At 38.9% G+C, this 22,180-nt stretch overlaps 1 protein-coding gene across 1 annotated transcript; it reads left to right on the forward strand.

The window, feature by feature from the left end:
- The first annotated feature begins 994 nt into the window (after window positions 1-994).
- Window positions 995-21,156, forward strand: scai (suppressor of cancer cell invasion). Its single transcript, XM_070850864.1, has 17 exons — window positions 995-1,223; window positions 2,524-2,648; window positions 9,280-9,375; window positions 9,470-9,556; window positions 10,204-10,302; window positions 11,199-11,295; window positions 12,854-12,952; window positions 13,249-13,401; window positions 15,236-15,337; window positions 15,660-15,761; window positions 16,155-16,233; window positions 17,113-17,212; window positions 17,655-17,736; window positions 17,853-17,925; window positions 18,376-18,549; window positions 19,094-19,194; window positions 20,964-21,156. The coding sequence occupies exons 2-17, from the start codon at window positions 2,542-2,544 to the stop codon at window positions 21,108-21,110; spliced, it is 1,698 nt and encodes a 565-aa protein (XP_070706965.1). The 5' UTR covers window positions 995-1,223; window positions 2,524-2,541; the 3' UTR covers window positions 21,111-21,156.
- The last annotated feature ends 1,024 nt before the right edge of the window (window positions 21,157-22,180 follow it).

A 22,180-nucleotide genomic window follows, 5' to 3' on the forward strand; every position in this document is an offset into this window, starting at 1 on the left:
TTTCAACATTTTGAGTACAAGTATCCCAATTTCACTAATTGAATCGATGTATTGTTTACATTGCATCGTGTCATTATGGTTGACATTTTTTCATGTTAACAACTATTGGGTGGCACATGTAACATGCAAAGAAATAAGTGAAAACAATAATACGATTATTGTCATTAAATTAAAACAATTATAAACGTGAACTTTAGAGGGAAGAGTAACTTGTTTTCAAATGAGAAAAAAATTGAGAGTTATTTTATTTTATGCATGGCTCAGAGTCCTACTAAGCACTTAATATGCAGGGTAGACATTTAATTCAAATCTGATGAACAGTAATGTTAGCGTTAATGATGACCTTACTTATCTTATATGAACATGTAGCTGGCTTAATTCTAGACATTAGTAAAATCGCTTTGTCAATAATTCAATTACTTGAAAGCTGATTGGCAAGTAGTTTGATATTCAACCGTTTAAGTCCCTTTTCAAACTAAACATACTAAATCTAACTTGTTCCAGTTTCACAGATGTGAGAATTGTACAGCTTTTCTTTTTTTTTTTTGACTATTTGTGAAGAGGTGAGGTCACCTTGGGCCCTAGGATTCTCACTGTTTACAAAAATAAAATTCATTGGGAATAAGCTTTTAACAATTTGAAACTCAAAGGCTGCATCATCTCCGCATCACCCAATGGAATTTAAAGAGCCGGATGCACCTTTTTGCTTAAAATGTATGAATGAAGATCTATGAATTGCTCATGTAAAGGAATCCCATTTTGTTTTAAGTCATGTAAATATCAGCGCTTAATTATTACTCTGACAATAAACCCCGACTTTTGGAATTGAAAGTCAATCTTGTTTTAGGTCACACATTGTAACGTCTCTCGCCTTTTTATTTTTTTTTATTTTTACGGCGTTGTGTTAGTAGGGTTTTATTTTGAAAATGTTGACCCGGAAGAAGCTAGCCAGTTGTAGTGGAGCGGAGCTAGCGCAGCGCTGTCCTCACCACCCTCACCCTCCTCACCCTGTCTCGTCCTGCCTCGTCCTGCCTCCTCGGCTGTCACAGGACGACCACCTTTCATCCCGAGTCCCTCAGAAGCTTCCACGGACACGCCGCTGTGGTACACGGGTGACTTTTACACAGTGAGATGCCAACAAAGTCGTCCGACAGAGCTCGTCGTGGCTTCTGCTCTGATTTTTGAGAGGCATCACTGTTCAGTAACGTTAGCCGGCTGGCGAGGTAAGAACAAACGAGGTCTGACCGAGTGGCCGCTGCAGCCGGGCTGTGTGACTTGTCTTTAATAACTGACTCCTCTGTCTGTTATCCAGACATGACTGCATGATGCTTATTTGGTTGTGTCCTGGAATGAGTGTGCTGATGCTGGCGGTGATGGAAAGCTGATAAGGTTGATACACAGCAATAGCTAACGTTATGTCATAGCTTATGGCCCAACTAAGCTTTGTCTCATTACAAGCTAGTTGGGTTGATTAATGTTAACCGAGTTACTATGAAGCGTTAGTTCACGCTACAGCTGAGTTAGCTAATGAGCGGTATCAAGTGAGAAACAACACAGCAGCTTCCCCTCACGGATTCCTGGTGATTCTCATGTGTCTGTGCAGCTCCATGCTTTTCTTCCAGCCTCTTTCACTCAGAAGTCTTTCCTGTCTTTATTGTATTTCTGGGGTCTTTCCTGTATTTATCTGTATTTCTGTGTCCGCGAGCATCCTGTCATTTTCACGTTAAAGAGACCTTTCTCAGAAACTTAATGAGGTCTGTCGGGTGTGGAAAGACAGATGTTCAATCCTGCACGTCTCTGTTATGTGCCAGTGTAGAGCAAAAGAACAGTATGTTACCGAGGCACCACACAAGTGTCCAGGACCCCCTCTGAACACAGCACTGTGATGGAGCTGAAGGTTTTCAGCAGTGCTTTCGTTATAGATGGTACACATGATGTACAGCATCTCAATTCATCCTGCAGACTTTCTCTGTGACACTGACTGCTTCCCTCCATCATGCATTGCACACACACACACACACACACACAGTCCGGTAGCTATAGTAAGTCATGTCCATGGCTAAATAAACTTTGTACATTGGCTGTGAATAATTTTAACAAGGCACAGCAGTAGCTGAACATTGTGACCAGACTGTGTGCTGCCTTGACCTGATTGCACATCCATCTTAGCAAACTGGAGGTTGCAGCCACTGTGAGAATGAAATCTGGGACAGCCCAGGTCAACCTAAAAAAGGTGACCATGTGACACATTTCCCCCATAGTTTCTTATTTCTATTCATACTAAAGTAGGGCACCTGTAAAACACTAGACACTAAAACACTCATATCTCTTATTAGAGTGATATAATAATAAATTAGAAGTTCACTTTGGTACACATTTATTTCAGTTGTATTTTTTTTTGGTATTTTGCTTACCACCAGTTGAAATATTTGCTACCATTTTAATATTTAGTTTAGTAACAGTATTTTTAATGCAGTACCTCTTCACTGTCTATATAAGGTAATTCTTTATGTTTGTAATCAGGTGTGAAAAGTCAGTGTCATGACTGGAGCTGAGACTGAGGATGATATTCCATTAGGTGAAAGGAAGACTGTCACAGATTTCTGCTATCTCCTGGACAAGTCCAAACAACTCTTCAATGGACTAAGGTCAGTTTTCGCTTACTCTGCTGTCTCCTGTCAGGTTCACTGCATTTTGTAACCAGGCATTATTCACTTCCAGAAACCAGTTGTGGGAAATGCATGCATTACACGGGAATGATATGTACAGCACATGATGTGCATCCAGTGGTGGTGTGAGGAGTATCGGACAATCATGTGGGCGACCAGAATTTCCGTTCTGTCTGAATTTTAACAATCAAGATTCACTTTTAAGAAAATAAATAAATAAGATATTAAGTAAATTACATTAAGTAACCATTAGGAATCTACCAAACTGACAGGTTGGGTACCTGTCACAGCCTGGCAGCTCCTCATTAGGTACAAATGCCTGGCAAACCCTTGCCTCTTGTTGCTGCTCATTAAAATATGATTTTCTACTCTGCCAGGTATAGAAATGTAAAGTTTTGCAACAACAAGAATTGGTATGTGATTGATATTTGCTTTCTGTGGTCCCCCGAGTTGAGCTGTTGGAATGTCTGCTGTCATTTCCACTGGGGTCCACTGGGGATGGGGAAAAAGCTTTCTGAGCAGCAGCAAGTAACTTCTGCACTTTCTTTGCTCTGGGTTTTGCCTCTCTGGCTACACAGAGGCTATTGCCTGACTCTCTGGAGGGTGTGCCTGCAGCATGAAAGGTAAACTGAAGCACTACTTAGGGCTAGAAAACATCTGCAAACTATTGAGCACATTTGTAAATTTGTAAATAGAATCATTCCATAGCTGCTATGAATCTTAAAATTATTCTATTACCAACATTTCTTTCATGGTTTCAAAAAATCCTCATCTTGATCAAAAAGACATTTTTTTAATTCATTGGAGGGGAGCATCATTGTTTATTTGGAATGATAAACCACATAGAAATAAAAGAAGTGCTCCTCAAAGACCTTAAAAGCCTGCTGGCCTGGCCCGACTTAATTTCATTTATTGTTATTGGGTATGTAATATAAAGACAATGTTACACTCCGTTGAAGGAGGAGGAGTGGTGGTCGGTGTGACTGTGGCTCAGAGGTAGAGTGGGTCGTCTATTAATTGGCAGGTCAGTGGTTTGATCTCCAGCTCCTCTAAGTCAGCATGTCAAAGTGACCTTGTGCAAGATACAGAACTCTTGCTCCTGAAGCAGCTTCAGTGTGTGAATGTGTGTCTCCTCCAACTTAGATTCCTCCTGAATGAATGAGGATGTAATGTAAATCTGCCGTTAGTAGTCAAAATGACTATGAAAAGTGCTATACAAATACAGACATTTATCATTAAAGGCAAATCTTATGTAGTCATATTATTTACCTTCCTTGCCAGACATGTCATTCTTCTCTCCTGGAAAGAGCAAGCACCTCCTAACTTGAGAGATGGGATGCATTTTCTCAAACTTGAGAAAATGAGATATACTCTATTGAGTCAGTTTGCAAAACTAAAGGAAGGGAAGTTTTGTAGAACTATGAGAGCTTACAAATAGGTCACCACTAAATAGGACTAGAATACCAGTGTTGGAGTGAGGCAGTGGAGATCTTTTATTAGAGTATCATTAATTTGAGAAGCCTGGTAACCAATTTCATAACAATATGTCGTTTGGAGAGGCAGTTCTCTGGAAAAGACAAAAAGGCCAGAATGTCAACAATCCCTCATCTGACAAGCACAGGCCAGTGGCACGAGTGACTTTTCTTCCAAATTCGATAAAAAAATTCATTGATGATAAACATCACTAAATAGGATTTATTCGCCCTTTTTTAGTGGCTTTAGTGGCACCGCAGAATCACCCTCACACGTTAACAAACACAATAGCATCTATGCAAGAAGGGCAACAATCTGCCTCGCAGACGTGAATCCACTCATACTATTTATGCTGATTTTGACTACTTTCCTGTTCTTTCTTTTTCTTATTACTATGTAATTGAAGCAATTATCAGCTGAGCATCACTGACCTATTTATACCATTTATAGGCTAATTGTGATCAGTTGTAGGTTGATTGGTGTTCCACTATCACAGGTTTCCTTAACTACCAGCATTAATTTAGAATAATTTTAAGAATTATTTAACTTCTGTTTGTCATTTCTGTTTCATTAAAGTTCAGTGAGGTTATGAATGGCTTTGAGCTTCATTTAGAAATATTATTTTTTTTACAGTACAAGCATAGATATGCTCACTCTTGTCTTTTTCCACCTCTAAAATCAAAATGTCTTCGTATTTTCCTTATAATGTCTGTGTCTATGTTTGCTTGTCAAGGATGTCTTGAATATTCAGTTTGATAAATTATATTATCAAGCTAATCTACAATACACTGGCACACTGTGTTCTACCAGAATTTAAATTCATCAGTGTTATAAGGAGCCAGCTTACCTGCTGAGAGAACCGCAGTTGGTGAGGGTGTGATCAGAGAGTGTATGAGAGACACCCTTTCTCTGTTAAATCAGAACGTACCTTTGGTTTTTTTTTGTACCTAGAAAGCTCAAATTTTAAGTTATTTTCTTCAATTAATGGACACACATTGTACAAAGTTTTTACACTGATTCAAGTACAGGACACGGACATTTAAGAACACCACCGGGATGATCTGACCAAAATCTCAAAATCTTAATCAAAAGTTTATTTTGAATTCAAGCCACAATCATGTCCCCAGATTGACTGTTAAATAACTGATACTATATTCTGCATGGATATTTTTGTTGTGATATTGTCACAGTGGACATCACAATAAGCTCAGAAAGACTGTAGAGTGCAAACAGATTGGCCATCTGGAGTAGCAGGAGCCGCTGAACCTGTCATTTGGTGGTGAGCCAAGCAGGACAGTACTGACTGAGAGAAAGAAAAGGGCCAGGCTCTCAGACTGACTGCTAGATGAATGCATGGAATGAGTCATTGATTATATAGATTCTATAGATTAACTGCTCCCCATCACCTTGATGTTGGTACATTCTGTTTGTTAGAATCTGAGCTGTGCATGACCCACTCAGGGTATGTGGGGTATTAGTCAGAACTGATGCTGCATTGTCGTCATATTTGAATCACCGTCAGAATGACTTCATATTGAGCTCAAAACACCCATTTTTATGGGCACCCAAATTCAGAGCCATTTGAAATGACTGAAATAGTGAAACACCATTTCTGTTGTCTTTGTTTAATTTTGATTGTGTATAACTTCTTTGGAGGTAACCATTGGGGTTTTGAGACAGATAGCTTGTTGCATTTCTATGCAGATCACTGCACTGTGTGTAAAGCAGAGGTTTTTGGCGTTTCGTTATCGGTAAAAGTCATAATGTCCAGTAGAAATAATTAATAGTTATCTATTGAATGAAAAAGTAAAAATGAGCCAGAAATGCATTATTATTGTCCCATTCTGATGCTATTTTGCTGCAACACTATGCTTCCACTGTTCCAGTGACAGTTGTTACCCCCGGCTTGAGAGCTGCAGGTTAGTGGTGCATATGCGCAACAGAGATCAGCATGTAAAAATAGGCCAGTCTTTTATTAATTTTTTGCGTAGCTGTTTTAAATGGAAAAGAGTCATAAGATATCAGCATCTTCATATATGCAACAAGCGTCAGTATTTCAATCAATCAATCAATCAATCTTTATATAGCGCCAATTCATAACAGTGTTATCTCAAGACGCTTTCCATAAAGAGCAGGTCTAGACCAAACTCTTTAATTAAGAGAGACCCAACGATTCAGGAATTCAAAATTAGCAGCATCAGATATTATATTAGGCAACAGTGGCAGGAAAAACTCCCCTTTAACGGGAAGAAACCTCGAACAGAACCAGGCTCGGGGGGGGGGCTTTCTGTCAGGGTCCGTGTTGGGTGGAGGTTGGAGAGAGGTGAGAGAGACAAAATAAACAGCAACCAAAATACTAACAGCAGCTATAGGAATATGCATTAGCAATATGGTAGCATTGAAAAACATGACAATAGTTAATATATGAATAATAATAGCGCGACTAATATTGGTCAAAAGTGTCGGCGGCTATTTGTATTTGTTTTGCCTGTACCAGCTGGCAGCTCCATAGTAGTTTGATCACTCACATAGTAAACGACAGCTCACCATCTTGTTGTACCCTACGGCGTACGTGCAACGCGGCTATAGGCACATCGCCTCCATGACATGATATTTTATTTGGACTAAAGTAGCCTCCTTTTGAAATATTCTAAATCTACGTGTCTTGATGATATCATTCTTTATAATCATCCTGCCTATCAATTGTTATGAAGTAATATACAATACAATTACAAACATTTGACTGCAATTTTTCCCATTTGTCCGGATACGTGAATCAGCACCAAATAGAAACCCTGGTGTTAACTCTTTGAACTGCTTATCCCAGGAGATAGCTGTTAAGAAGCTTTCTCGAACCTACAAGTAAATTCAGTTTTCTCAAATGGGCCACTGCCAGATTGAAGGCAGATTTTATTGTTAAATAGTCTGTCTGGGTCTATCACTCAGACCTCTTGATCAGAGCAGCCCACAGCTTTACTGTTTTAGTCTAACCTTTGTTTCTCTGAATGTCGATATTTAGGAGAGATTTCATGACTGCTATGAACTCTCTCTTTGCTGCACAGTGAAATGCATTTAACCACCTGTGTTCTTAAGCTTAACCCATAAAAACCCACGGTGACACACGTGTCACAGACCTTTTAAATACTCTGGAAATTTCCCTGTACAGCTTTATGCTAACCCTAATTTAACTGAAGAAGTCCCTAAGTGACAGCTACTAAACCTCCTGGTGTAAAATTAGCTGGTTGTGTCAGAGGTTTTAAACAGCTTGGTTACGTTATTAAAAGGTAAGTTTCAAGCACTTTATCAATTCTAATACTGTCCTAGATTACAATTAACCTGTCCTGACCATATTTTATGAAAACGTTGATATGAAATAGCTTCAGAAAACAATGCTGTAACAGATTTAACATTTCAGATCTTGGACAGTAGGGGTAGTATCTCAAAAGTAAGAAGAAAGAAATGTGTTCCTTATCCCCCATAGCTTTACTTGAAAGAGAAAAGTGAAGACTATTTTCTTTCACTTTCTTCAATCTTACATTAAAATAGATTCTTCCACAGTAGCTACAGTAATCAGAGCATTACTGAGCATTACTAAGCTCATCACTGGGCTTACGCTTACACTTTACAGCAAATCAAAAGTGCATCAGCCTTTGATATAAAATCAAGCAGGCTGTTGCAGCTTCTCTTGTAGTTAATGTAAAATGTAACATGAAAACCATCCTTTCATCAGTAGATTATTCAGTTAGACATGCTTGCCATATGACCAAATTAGGTCATCTTTTGAAGGACGTTGTTGTTATGAATAGATGTAAAGGGAACAGAACCTAGGGCAAGTAGGAAATTGTATAGATTGTATTGAAGTTTAATGAAATGAGAATCTGTACAGAAGATTGGGGACAGTACTTTTTTCTTTTCTTTCTTTATGATTTGTTTATTACATATTTTTTATAGTTTATATACCAAAATCACTTACAATGAAAAAAAAGTAGTAGTTGCCATAATCGTTTCTGTAATTGGGAAGATTCCTAATTAATAGTATAATTATTTATTGTAATTTTGTTCATTGTGCTTTGAATTTGAGAAAACAACATAATAAATTGTTCTGTTCATAATTTAAGTCATTTACAAAGCAAAAGTGCCAAATATTGTAATGTTCAGAACAATGTGTCAATTAAAAGTGTGAAGACAATGTGACAAAATAAAAGGTGTCTTTTTTTAACGATGAACCTACAAAAAAATGATGACAGGAATCTGCAGCTCCCTTTGGCTTTATAGAAGTCTATAATAAGTTTCAGCTCATTGTTGATCTGTCCAGCACACAACTGTTTTGGTTCACTCTCACCGCTCTTGCTCTAAAACCTGCTGTATACCAACCAACTGGTGAACATAGTATTTTGCAGCTAAAGTGTCAGATTTTTCCCTTAGGAGTTGGTGGAGACCAAAAACAGAGCTAATACAGAGAGAATATTGGACTTCCATTCATCAGGTGGACACACACATGACTCCAAATGGTGCTCAGTAACTGTTGGATGTGTAAATACACAATTTATCAACCTGTTCCAAATCAACCTAAAAGATGTCATTGTTGTGTTTGTAGCTAGTTTTTGCAGCCCACAGTTACTGCAGGTCCGATTACTTCATATTTAATACATATACATAAACATATTCGTAACTGTATGGGTTTCATTGTAGTTTGTATATACTGTGATTGTGTTGATATGTTCTGTACAAGTGACATTGAAATTGAAAGTGTAAGGCCAGAGCTTGTTGTATGTTGTACAGACTGTAAAGTCCCCTTAGGCAAATTGTGATTTGTATTTTTGGGCTATATGAATAAAATTTGACTGGACTTGATTCTTTGTAAATGTAATTTGTGTTTAGGGTTGCTTCCCTTGAAAGAACTACAAGGTCAGGGCTTTTTCTCAGACATTCAAAAATGCTCATTCACTCTGATCACATGCAAAATGTCAGAAGAAAGTCTGAAAATCCTCCAGACCATGAGGAGCCAAAGCACTGTGACTGCAAACAACTGTATTTGACAAAATGTTTAGCTGTTCTTGTAATTGCCATCTGATTGTTTGTGGATTTTGTACTCTTTGCTCTCCTCCTCTGACCGATATTGTGCTTTTTGCTGCAGAGACCTTCCTCAGTATGGACACAAGCAATGGCAGTCCTACTTTGGACGGACTTTTGATGTCTACACTAAGCTGTGGAAATTTCAGCAACAACACAGGTTATTTATCTCATGTATTAGGTGATTAATGTCACAGTGTCACCATTATTTAATTTTCTCGTGCTCAGTATTATATGTTTTCTTTTATTGACAGGCAGGTTCTGGACAGTCGGTATGGCTTGAAGAGATGGCAGATTGGAGAAGTTGCATCCAAAATTGGTCAGCTTTACTACCACTACTAGTAAGTCATACTTTGTCTCAATCGCACGCATTGCCAAGGGCTTTCACTGCCTCACTTTCTTTTTTCCTCCTTTGCTTCGCACACAGTTTAACCAGATTCAAATTTGACTCTCCAATCAGATGTGGAGACTTTACCCTAAGGTTAATAGTTATTAACTATTGTGGACTGGGGCCTGCTAGCCCCGCTAGCTCCTGGAGTTAATGGTTACAACCCTATCCTTGCTTCCTGTCACCCTCTGCTTTTGGCCTCACCATGCAAATACATTTTGCCCTGCAGATTCTAGTCTGACTGTGTTATAAGACCCATTTTCCAGCAAAATACCAATATTCTGCTTTGCTCTGCCTCATCTCACTGGTTTGATCCTCTTCTCCCATCTGTGCAACCTGCACTCTGTGCTGTCTGTAAGTTAAGTGAATTTCAAGGTCAGGAAAATGTTAGATTGCTGCTTGACTCTTTTGGAAAAGGAACAGTCAACCTCCTGTTTATTTGTAAATTAATACTGTTTTTATCAAATTGTCCCTAAAAGTGTGTTGGTGTAACACAATCAAAATGTATGAGGTGCATTGAAATGTAATGAATGTATAGAAATGTGCTCCACTGTTAGACATAGTAACACACCTTTCTCGTTTTCTAATCTTGATTGACAGTCTTCGTACCTCAGAAACAAGTTACCTGAATGAGGCCTTTTCATTCTACTCAGCCATCCGTCAGCGCTCCTACTACTTTCAGGTCAACAAAGAGGACAGGTAATTTTCAGCAATTACAATTTCAGGAAGTAAATGCCTTTGCTTGGTGTATATAAGAAATTGGCTGGACATTAAGTTTTTTAACTATTCAATCAATCAATCAATCAATCTTTATTTATTGAGCGCCAAATCATAACAGCGTTATCTCAAGACGCTTTACATAAAGAGCAGGTCTAGACCAAACTCTTTTATTAGAGAGAGACCCAACAATTCAGGAATTCAAAATTAAGGATTCAAGAATCCCCACATGAGCAAGCATCAGATATTATATTGAGCAACAGTGGCAAGAAGAACTCCCCTTTAACGGGAAGAAACCTCAAACAGACCCAGGCTCAATGTGGGCGGCTTCTGTCAGGGTCCGTGTTGGGTGGAGGTTTGGACACAGAGAGGGAGAGACACAGAGAGAGAGAGACACACACAGAGAGAGAGGGACAACACAAACAGCAACCAACATACTAACAGTGACTATAGCACTAACAATAAGAGTGTGACTAAAAAATTAGCGTTAGCAATATTGTAATGTCAACACATCTCTCACTCCTTTCTCACTTCCCTGTTCTGTTGGTCGCTCTCAGCCGCAAGCTCATTGGCTGAAGAGATCTTTAAAAACATAGAAAGACACAGAAGTTAATTTTTGTCAGCAAGTAATTTCTTAAAACAGCTGGTCATCGTAGTTTTAGGAAAAAAAGGAAATAGTGTATTAGCTTGGAACTATTTTCATCAGTGAATTAATCCACAGTTGGGGCAGCTGGACAGTGTCTGTGGGATTGAGTCAAAATAATGTCTGTCTGTCTGTCATTTTAATCCTCAGACTAAAATGTGAACCATGAGGTGTCATCAGTAGCCTTAATGCAGTCCTTTAATGCAAGCTCTTATTGTCTTTTGTCTTTTATCAGGCCAGAATTAGTTGTGAAGAAGCTTCGATATTATGCTCGCTACATAGTCGTCTGTTTACTGCTGAACAAGATGGACCTAGTCAAAGTTCTGGTGAAGGTATGGAAGGAGGTTTTTTTCTTTTTTCTTTTTTAACAAGAGTATGCTTAGTGAGCAAAACCTTGTTACTTGCCCTGGTTTTCTGAAAAACATAGAAACACCATTTGCACCTGTGAAACTCATGTAGCATTCATAGCACTCATTTCAGTGTCTCACTATGGGATATGTAGATGCCGCTACACCAATCAAGCATATCTGACACGCCATCACCAGCAGCCAGCCAATCACCAGCAGTATTACATCTCAGTACAAGTATGCAGCATGGTTATTGGCTCACTGATGCTGATGAGATTTACTCCTTAGATATCAAAATATGGTACTGAGTGACAAAGTATTATTCAGTACACTATTGTATGGAAGCAATTCGGTTGGTACTATAAAACCACTTATGCTTAAGTAGTGGAAATGTACATTATGCTTAAATGGCATGCACATTAAAATAACAGGCACTATGTATCCATTATATACTATTTGTTTGTGGTGACCAAACCCCAGGACATTTTTAGAGCCTTTTATTTGAGAAAATGCAGTATTAGACAAAGCAGCTTTAAACCCTGTTAGCATTCTTCACAGTCCTGCCGTCAAACAAGCCAAGCAAACCAAAATCTGTGGTTATCACCTCTTTGGTCAGAACTCTGACCAATAACACACCTTATGTCAGGAAATATGCTCATTTCAGAGACAGACTGCGATTGTGCTGTGGCCCTGTGGCCCAGAAAAGGCTATGTCACATTTTGTCCATGTTTACCATGTAGACCTGTAGGGGATAGGTGGCTGACACAATTCCCGCGATCTCCTGGTCATAGCATGGCAATGGTAGGTGCACTATTAGACATGTAGCCCATGTTGTCAAAGGCCTGTGCTTGGAAGGTCACAATTATGTCAAGTCATAGAAATGGGATGCCACCAATGGCTATATAGCATGCTTTCCATCCCTTCAAAACCTAGGGAAGATGGTTTTTGGATGGGGACCACGTCTTCTGAAACTAAAGAAACACTGAGAACCATGTAGCGTTCTACTTAGATTGGGGTATTTTCTGTCCCTGTCAGTGGGATTGTTGGCCCATGAACATTTTCACTTTCCTTGTGCCACATTTGAACATGCCATGCATGCATGTCCATGACAAAGCACAGCTAAGAGCTCAGGCTAGGCAGCTAAGCTGGAGAATTGGCCGCCTGAATCTAGAGAATGAAAGAAGGATTGTCCTGTTACTCATTTGACTCAAGAAAGCCTGCCCACCTCCTCATTCTAACCCAGCATTAGCGGCTCTTTGTAAGTGGATTCAACAAAATGACTGTTCAAGTTATTCTGAGAATACATGGGGAGTGTGTCCCTTAGTGAGACATCAAAACTAATGGACTAACTTTACAAACAAAACCAAAAGTTTGATCACAGCTTCCTTTTTCAGCATTCAGAATACTTGGGGCAGGTCAGCCTCACTCATTAAATTTGTATGGACCTTCTTTTATAAATTTGGCACAAGTTTTTGCAGCAGTGTGAAAAAAGTGTTTGTACATTTGCATGAACATTAATTTTGTGTCTGTCTGCTACCTGCAGGAGTTATCTGAGGAAATTGAAGATTACACACAGCGATTTAACACAGAGGACCAATTGGAATGGAACCTGGTTCTACAGGAAGTGGCAGCTTTTGTAGAGGTAATCAATCCTCCAAATGTAACATCTCAACATACTCAGCATTTTCACTAATTAGTTTCACTAATCATAATGGATGTAACAAATCTTGATGTATCTTATTTATATATAAAAAAAGATAATAAAAACCCATGACTGTATAGTTTGGAGTTAGTTAATGAAATTAAAACCCTGATGCAACATTTCATTCCTCTGGACTGGCAGCCCGGCAGCCAAGAAGTCCCTTTTGTGAGTTGTTTGCTGCCTGGTCCATTGGATCAGCTGTTACTCACTGGTGTTTCTCTCCTTTTGTAAAACAGGCAGATCCAGTGGTAGTTCTGAATGACAACAATTCTGTCGTCGTCACCAGCAATCGGCTGCAGGAGGGAAGTGTGCCTCCATTGGAACAAGGCATGGTGGTTGGGCAGCTCGTCCTTGCGGATGCACTAATCATCGGCAACTGTAACAACCAGGTTTTAACACACTAATTCTAATTCAGTTCCTAACACTTCATGCACATCAATACAGTAGTTAACCAGTCTTACTGAAGAAAACTTGTTGTTGGCTCTCAAACAAACAGTATAAAACATTGAACACCTTTTCAATATAAACAAATATGATGTGATATGTGTATGAAATTGGACTTAAAATTCACAAAGGACTTTAGGAATTTGGATTTACAATAAAAAATTAAATTGGGGGAAAAAAACGAATTTACTGAGAAGTTCGACAACAGGATTTTTTCCCTTATTTCACTTGTATGTTAACTTCACAAATTCAGCAGTTCAGTAGTTGCTAGAAAGTTTCTCACACTCCAACTGCTGCCTCAGAGTACCTGACAGTTTAACATCACCTGTACTAAAATGCATTCTGTCTCTGTGTCTCACCAAAACATGTGTGAATGCTTGAGTTTTAAGAAATGTGCTGAAGTGATTTTTGAAACCAGTATTGTTTACATCAAAGTTTTCTATCTTGCGGTGGTCTTCTTCATGGCCCTTGTGGGCGCATTGCTGCATTTCTTAATGCCAACTGTATATTAGTAGAATAGTGTGAAAACATTGACAGGACTGTATATTGCATTACCCACATGCATGTGTACAAGCAAAACGAGTACCCACTAATAAAAACATTGTTCCATAGCGCTACTTGTGGTTACAAATTCTATGTGATATCTTTGAGACATGGACAGCTTTTTTAGCATCTGCTTCATGTCAAACCATTCCCTCTTCATTTCACGGTGCAGCTCCATGTTGACACTGCATTGACAGCTGTAGTATTATTAATGAAATCTGTTTTTTTCGGGTCCTCCAATATGATTATTGACGTTAATACATTTGTGTTTTTTATTTGGCTGCTGATTTTCAACAACAGGCTCTACACTGAAGTTGTCCATTTTACTCATTGGTGATATTATTATGTCCACTTGCCTACAAATTGAGCAGAACAGGTAGAAGAATTGGAATTGGAGTTTTGGCATTTAGGGAGTTTAGTCAATCTGACTCGAGCACTCAAAACCTCACAGAAAAAGGAAGAGAAGCTCGGGATAAAAATATCAAAGTGTTCTTGTAGTGGGCCCAGTGTTTTAGCTTTTCATGCGTTTCTCTCTCCCCTGTCTGATACACAGATCTGCATAACAGCAACACTAACATATGGAGGAGGAAAATGTTGAGCTACAATGTCTAGTCACTGGCCTCCTATCCGAGCCCTTATTCATATTGTTATTGACTAATTTTGAAGAAAAATAATGACAAATCCCGAAAAGCTTAATTTGAATCTCACACAAAATATTTTTAAGTGTATGTGTAGAATTCAAGTCATTTCTGTCCACGATAGGAACTCCACCACCAGAGCGCTATCATTTCTCCTCCCCATAAACTTGTACAAGAGGCAAAATCTGTGGCCTTACCAAGTCCCTTGAACACAGTCAGGTGTGATTTTACTGTTCCAACATGTAGGGCAAACCTCTCTGTCTCTGATCAGACTTATTTATCCTCTTGGCAAAAAGTGACTGTGTAACACATATTCTTTATCTTCTGCTTTGGGAGGTGTTACTAGTAGTTGCTGTTGCTCTGTTGGCTATAATATCTAATTGACCAAAAAACTCAAATTTCCATAAGACTCATTTAGAGAGGATTTAAACGTAATTTTTCTCAGTTCTTATACGGCAGCCCTGATTTGTCTTTGAAGGTCTTCAAACTAAAAACCTGACCTTCGCATCATGAGTAAAACCACAATGCCTACAGCAGTCGTTCTCTACAAATCTCTCAATCAAAGGTTATGTCACTGTTGTTTTCTTCCTTTTTGTAGGTGAAGTTCAGTGAGTTAACCATCGATATGTTTCGTATGCTTCAAGCTTTGGAGAGGGAACCCGTAAACTTGGCCACACAGACCTCAAAACAAGGAACGCTGGTGAGTGTCATGTCATAAAAATAGCATAGTTATGGTGGAGTGTTTCGAGTGAAATAAGGCTTTTATAATATCAGGATAGTAGTAGCAATTTCCTGTATGTCACCGTGTTTTGGCCTGTAAGAGCAGCTGTGTAATTATGGTATAATTGAGTGTGAGTGAAATCCATCTTTCCCTCAAGAATGACATCATTCCCCACTGGTGGCTGACTAATTTTGGGTGATAAACACACAATAATGTCTCCTAGAGGACTTTTTACCCTGTCACACATAAAGTAAACTTGAACTGATATATGAACAGTAATGCTATAAATATTTGTCCACAGGAACCCAATGAGAAGCCAGCTAAAAGAGAAAACCCTCACAAATATTTGTTGTACAAGCCAACATTCAGCCAGCTTTTTACTTTCTTGTCTGCCTCTTTTAAGGTCAGTACTCACTTTCATTATAACGGTTCTAGGTTAAATATCACTTAGGTTTATTATTAGGCATGCAAAGTTAACAAAGTTATCTCTTATACGAAGTACCTGTCATCCTCGAGGATTATAAGTGCTGGTTTGGGACATTGTTCCTGTATAGACTCTCATCTTTCCACTGGTGCTTATGTAATATCCAAACATTTCATCTTGTCTTACCAGGAGAACATTAATTGTGACAAAGAATGAGGTCATTTACTGACTTGGGGAGGTTTTCATTGTTGCATATTTGGATAGGTTTCACCCTGTATCCATCAGTCTATTTTCTAGTTTACTTTTATAATTTCATGTCAACATCTAACATAATAACATCAACTTTTTTTCTTCCATTGCTCTAATTTCCAGGAATTGCCTGCCAACAGCGTTCTGCTTGTCTACCTGTCAGCCACTGGAGTCTTCCCTATAGGGCATTCAGATTATGAAGGTAAAATGCTAAATATTTGACCCCACGCTCTTTCCTAATATGAAATGGAATATTTCTTAAATTAATGAGTTAATTGATATTAGTTCATTCATATTATACTATCTCTTATACTATTATACTACCTCTTAGACTACATCCACACCAAGCTGGCTAAATCTGGAAACTCGAAGAGTCCAAGCACGAAGAGGATGTTTTGAATTTAAGATTTGAAGATTGACTGTGAGAGGAGAGCGAGCGTCCCTCCTATTCATGATGATCATTATTTAAGACTTCAACTGCAAAATCAGTGATGCATAGTGATACGCATAATAATATCAGAACTTCTTAACTCTGCTGTCCTCCAGTAGTATTATGGCTTTGAATAAAGTCATAATGAACATTTAGGTAATGCACACTCATATCTGAATGACAAGAAGACATGAACAGACAGATGAAGTCAACACTGTTATGTGTTTTATAAACATGGGAGAAGGCGTTACTTGAATCTGACACCAATGTAACACAAAGTAGGACCTCCTAATTTACTATGTTCTAATTAACTTACTTTCTAATTAACAAAGCAGTGGGCATTCACTTTTTGGGGAATTCACTCCCTTTCTTGTCGACATTGGGTACATATTCCATATTTGAAAAGGGTCTCTATTGTGTGTTGTCTTGTTTACTCAAAGGTTATTGCAATAAGAACCTTTTTTGGTGTATAAAATATGTGTCTGAAAACCTTTTCAATATACAATAGATAGATACAGTCCAGTCTGGTGCACCTATTATGCAGTGCAATGATGCTAACCAAGTGGAATCTAGTGGAATTTAAGATCTATATGTCACAATCTGTTTTCAAGGTAAAGCAGTGAAGCTTTATTCTTTGAACATTTCCTGTAGGACCATATGATTTCGGAGGAGTTCTCACAAATACAAATCGAGATGTGGTGAATGGCGAAACGGTGCAAAAGAGGAATCAGGCCCAGAAAGAAATGCACTGGTGAGAGATTATTTCCCTGTCTCTTTCTCTGTCATTTTTCAAAAAATGTCATATAATGTGTGAACAAAAGCTAGAATTTTACAATATTTTACATATGCGTGTGTATCTGTGGAACAGAAGAAGGTGGTTGATGCCTTTAAATGTGAAAATGTACCCAACAATGCCTCATGCTTCCTGTGTTCACAGTTAGCTGGAGGTGCTAGACCTAACCCCAGGGGAAATTCAATGGGACCGTTCTTTTACTTTTGCTTTTTGTCACTTATGACAAGTAACTTCTGTCTGACTCTGACTGCTGCCCACTCTCTGTGCTAATAACAAGCTGAGAAACAACCATGTTTACACAACCATACTACTGTCCAGTTTCAGCAGTGCAGAAGCTCACCGTAGACTTGCAGGGATGCACATGTATGTTCCCCACTTATACTTGTTTGTGGTGTTGCAGCCTTCATCCAGGGGACTTGTTCCCTTTCACTCGAAAGCCACTTTTTGTCATTGTGGATTCTTCGAACAGCACAGCCTACAAGGTGCGTAAACAAGGTTAAGTTACTGAGAGAAAATAAACCAATGGTTTAATATGGTCACACTGTGAGTAATTGTTCTTGTGTTTAATACCTCTTTTGTCTTTTGTTTCTCCTAATAGAATTTCACAAATCTCTTTGGCCAGCCTCTGGTGTGCCTACTATCACCTACTGTATATCCCAAGAGTGTACAAGGTGTGTGTCCCGGTAGAACAACAGTACATTAAAGGATAAATCTGACTTACCTTAACTGCCTGTTGTTGTCAGACCCAAGCCCATTGATTCCCCAACATGTAGTTTCATTAAGGTTCAGTCATTTCCTAAAACACCTGGTTACTGTAGTTTTAACAAACATCACACAAACAGGATTAAATAGTGCATATGTTGGGGGTTATTTTCAGCACCAGTTTAATCCCCTTTTGGTGCTCTTGGATATGGGATGGTATACGTGGGATTGACTTCTTGTCACTTTTTGTGTTCAAAGCAATGAAAGAACATGTCACCCAGTGCAACAGTGGCTCACTGATGTGTTTGGATTCATATTGTACCACAGTGGAGCTCTATGGCAAAGAGGGAGAAGATCTATCAGGCTTAAGATACAAATTCATGTTCTCACCTGACCCCTGTCTCTGCTCACCTGTTCAGATCAGTCTCAGCGTGGGAGTCTCTTCACTCTGTTCCTCTACAGCCCACTCTTGGCTTTCTCCTCTGTGTGCGGCTTAAACAGTGTGCGAAGAGGACTGTGGGAGAGGGCTCAAGAATTTCTTCGCAAAGTCTACCGTGACATTGGGCAGATGATCACTCGATCACGAACCATAGGTAGCATATCTTCCATACATTCTTTCATGTCTGCTACTATGTCATGAAGATTAGGGTGGAGCATGAAATGTGTATAATCATGCAGAAATCTAAATTCAAAATCATTTGAATTATTTTTCAGGTCAAACACTGTATTAATCATGGTAAAAGTAATGCCTTTTATTTCATCAAATTATTATATGATTCACTAAAATAGCAGAGGTGTTCACTATGGGGTGCCCTGATAGCCTAAGGTTTAACACCACCAACCACCAACCACAGTGTCCCTGTTTTGCCTGTTTTTTTTTTTCTCATCTCCGTCCAACCCTGATTTCTTGTCATCCCTCTGTCAACTTTGCAATAGAAGCACAAAATTCTAACCAAAGATTTTCAGTTGACAATGGCATAAAACAGAAAGAGAGAGGTGAATCTCACGTTTGAGAGCTGAAAACAGTGAATACATAACATTTTTGTTTTATTTAATGCCTTAAACAATTAGTCAGTTGTCAATATCTGCTGATCAACTAATAGGTTAATCAGCTACTTGTTTTCACTGTCTTCACAGACCAAGCCTTTTTACAATTCTTTGGTGACGAATTCCTTCGGCTGCTGCTGATCCGCTTTGTGTTCTGCTCAGCTGCATTGAGACTGCATAAACTATTCCGGGTAAGTCATTGCTGCTGTGCTTTTCTTAAGGAAGTTGAATTATTTATTTGAATGCCAAAAATGCATCACACAGTTAAAGGTTAACCTCACCTCTGTGATTTAAAACCTGGGACGTATTTTTTTTTTTTTTTATACGTTGGGTTTAAAATGACCAGTAGGTACAAAGCATTTTGGAATTGGTGTAGTAGATGACCTACGTGCTGCAATGGCTGCATTGTAATCTTTTGGGGCAACACACCTGATCAAAGTACGTCCATGTACCAAAGTGCTGTTTTTTGCCACTGACAGGCTTGATTATTCAAAGTGTCTGTTAACATTAGGATCCCTACAGACCTGTAAGATTCTCTTTGTTCACCAGAAATAGTCGTTTTATCACTCAAAAACAGTAATTTTACGTTGCAAACACGGGAGTTGCTCTTCCACTGCCTTGATCAGTTACTGTGTTTATGCAGAGATAGACCAGCAGCTTCCTGTCCTGTGAGGTTCCATTACTGTTTTTTTATAAGCACCAATGAATACCAGGGCCGCACCTGGCAACTTAACAGTGATTTAATAGCTCTTGCACGAATATGCAGTCAGGTATAAAAAATCTTTTTCTCTGTAATGTTTGAATGAAGAAACAGGGGAAATGTAAAAAAAAAAAAAAAAAAAGCAGAATGGAAGAAAGATAAACACAGTGTCTCCACTGTGTTTATCTTTCTTCCATTCTGCTTGCTTCTCTCAAAGATCTGGTGTCCACTTAGCAGTGTGCAATCAAGGAGCTCCACTGAAACACTAAACAGGGTCTTGACTTCAGCCCACTTTCAACATTAATCCACTGAAGTGAAATCTCTCTGTTAGCCCAGGAATGCAATGTCATACTGCAAGCAAATTCCTTTGACACAGTGGGCCACAAACCACGTTTTGATCAACTGTCTTAAAATCTCTGTTGCCCTCAATGATATGGCTCTGGTTTATCTCTTATCACTCCAGCAGGTCCTTCTTTGTAATGCTTGGAGATGCCTCCTTCTCTCGTCCGTTTATCTTCTGTGGGATCTCCCAGGGCTCTAATCTGGTTCCCCTCTTATTTACATGCTACTCCCGGGGCAAATCACACGTAAAACATAATACCCATTGTCATTGATTTGCGGATGATTTGCAACTGTATGGCCTGTTAAAGTCTGGTACCACTAATGTGCCCTATATTATATCCTGCCTCACTCAAATGAATAATTAGATGTCCAAAAATGTCCTGCAGTCTTTTGACTCCAAATCAGATATAATTATAATGACCCCCTCCAGCCCCAGCATTAGCAGCATCAAAAAAGCTTTCTAGTGTGGGTGTCTTGTCTAATAATGTTAAAAAAGAATCACTCAGTCTAGGTGTTACTTTTGATTCAGAGTTACCTTTTAATTCCCTGAGCTCTGTTTTTCAAGGAGTTAAATCTGGATCTGAATGATCCGCATTTGGAAATTCAATGTTTTGCTATCCAGCATCAGCAAATCCATCTTACGTTTGGACCAGTTTTCCAAAGCAGTGTTGGATTGAATCACCCCGATCCACATACAAACTTTTCTCCAGATTACCAATCCAGAGCATCAGTGCTCTAAATAGGACTTCACAGCACAATGTAGGCTACTGGCTCTGTAAAGAACAACAGGTATAATAGCAGCTGGATGAAACAAAAAGAAAAGGGTTCCTGGAAAAAAATGTAACATGCTTAGTGTTGATGTGTTTCCAATAATAATGATATTTGTGGGAGTCAGAGGTTTTGATCTTGTGCTTGCAGGAGTCCCGTAGCTTCCCGGAGTCGTACCCTGAGCTCCCCAAACAGGACACAGTGGAGAGCAGCCTTCTACAGAAGCATATTTTGGAGCTGGCGACCATGCTGGACGTACAGAGCCTATTTTGGGATGATTCACTGGAAGCCTACTAAGATCTTCGCACAGGGCAAAATGGCACACGTGTACATACAGACTCAACTGCCACAGCCCTCACAGTTGTCTTTCTTTTTTTACAGGTAATGAAATAACTAATTCAGCAAGTTGGTGTCCTGCATTTAAATGTTACTTGTGGAAGCAAATGTAGTGCAACATTAAAATGTTCACATAGAAAAGCCACAGAGTTTCATGTAGTGTAAATTCCAAATTTCGATCCTCAGTGGCTTGCCTCGTAATTATAAGTATCATGTAAGACATAAGAGTAAACAAACAGGTGAGAGCTGCCAATAACTCTTCAACTCATCATTCCCCATGAAGTGTAAGGTTAAAAAAATGCAGTCTCTAACTTAATCCCTTGCGTCAGATAATTGTAAAGGAGTTGGCAGTCTTGATTTTGTGTTTATTTAAATAATATTCACCATTGTTTATTAGAGTGAAGTAGGTTGTAAGCCTAAAGGATAGAGAATGGAAGAATCCTGGGCACCTTCCAGGTAGGACTGTATCTATCTGTATGAAGGCAAAGTAGGGTGGTGCTGATAGAGAACACAGTGCTTAACAAAACGCTGCATCAGTAAATATTAAGAACAAGTATAATGTTAGCACATTATTTGCACACTAGGTTGGAACTTGATTTCAGCAAAAATGTTATTACTGTTTTTTGTATTTGCCAAACAGTGCTTGCTGTATAACAGCTTAACTTGTTGCAGGCTCAGGTGCATGAGGTCATTTTCTGTTGCGTGTTTTAGGCCCACATTTGTTGTAAAAATATCACACTCCTTCATGTCATTAACCAGCAATTCCTCTTATACCTTTAATGGTCCATTGTTTCAGCTTTTTGCATTTTTGAAGTGATAGTTATTCCCTTTCCATGTCAGTGTGCTGTGTTTGCATGCAAAAAGGCAGAGAAATGTATCCGTTTTGTTCTTTTTTTTCCCACAAAGATTGGCCTCCACCTTTTTTTAAGAATATAAAAAGGCTTGTAGATTTTAAAATGGCATGGGGTTGAGAAGTAAATTGAGCCAATGCATGGGGTGCATGGGACTGTACATTTGTAGTTGAGTCAACA

The sequence above is a fragment of the Pempheris klunzingeri genome, chromosome 19 (assembly GCF_042242105.1).
Source record: "Pempheris klunzingeri isolate RE-2024b chromosome 19, fPemKlu1.hap1, whole genome shotgun sequence".
Lineage (NCBI taxonomy): Eukaryota > Metazoa > Chordata > Actinopteri > Acropomatiformes > Pempheridae > Pempheris > Pempheris klunzingeri.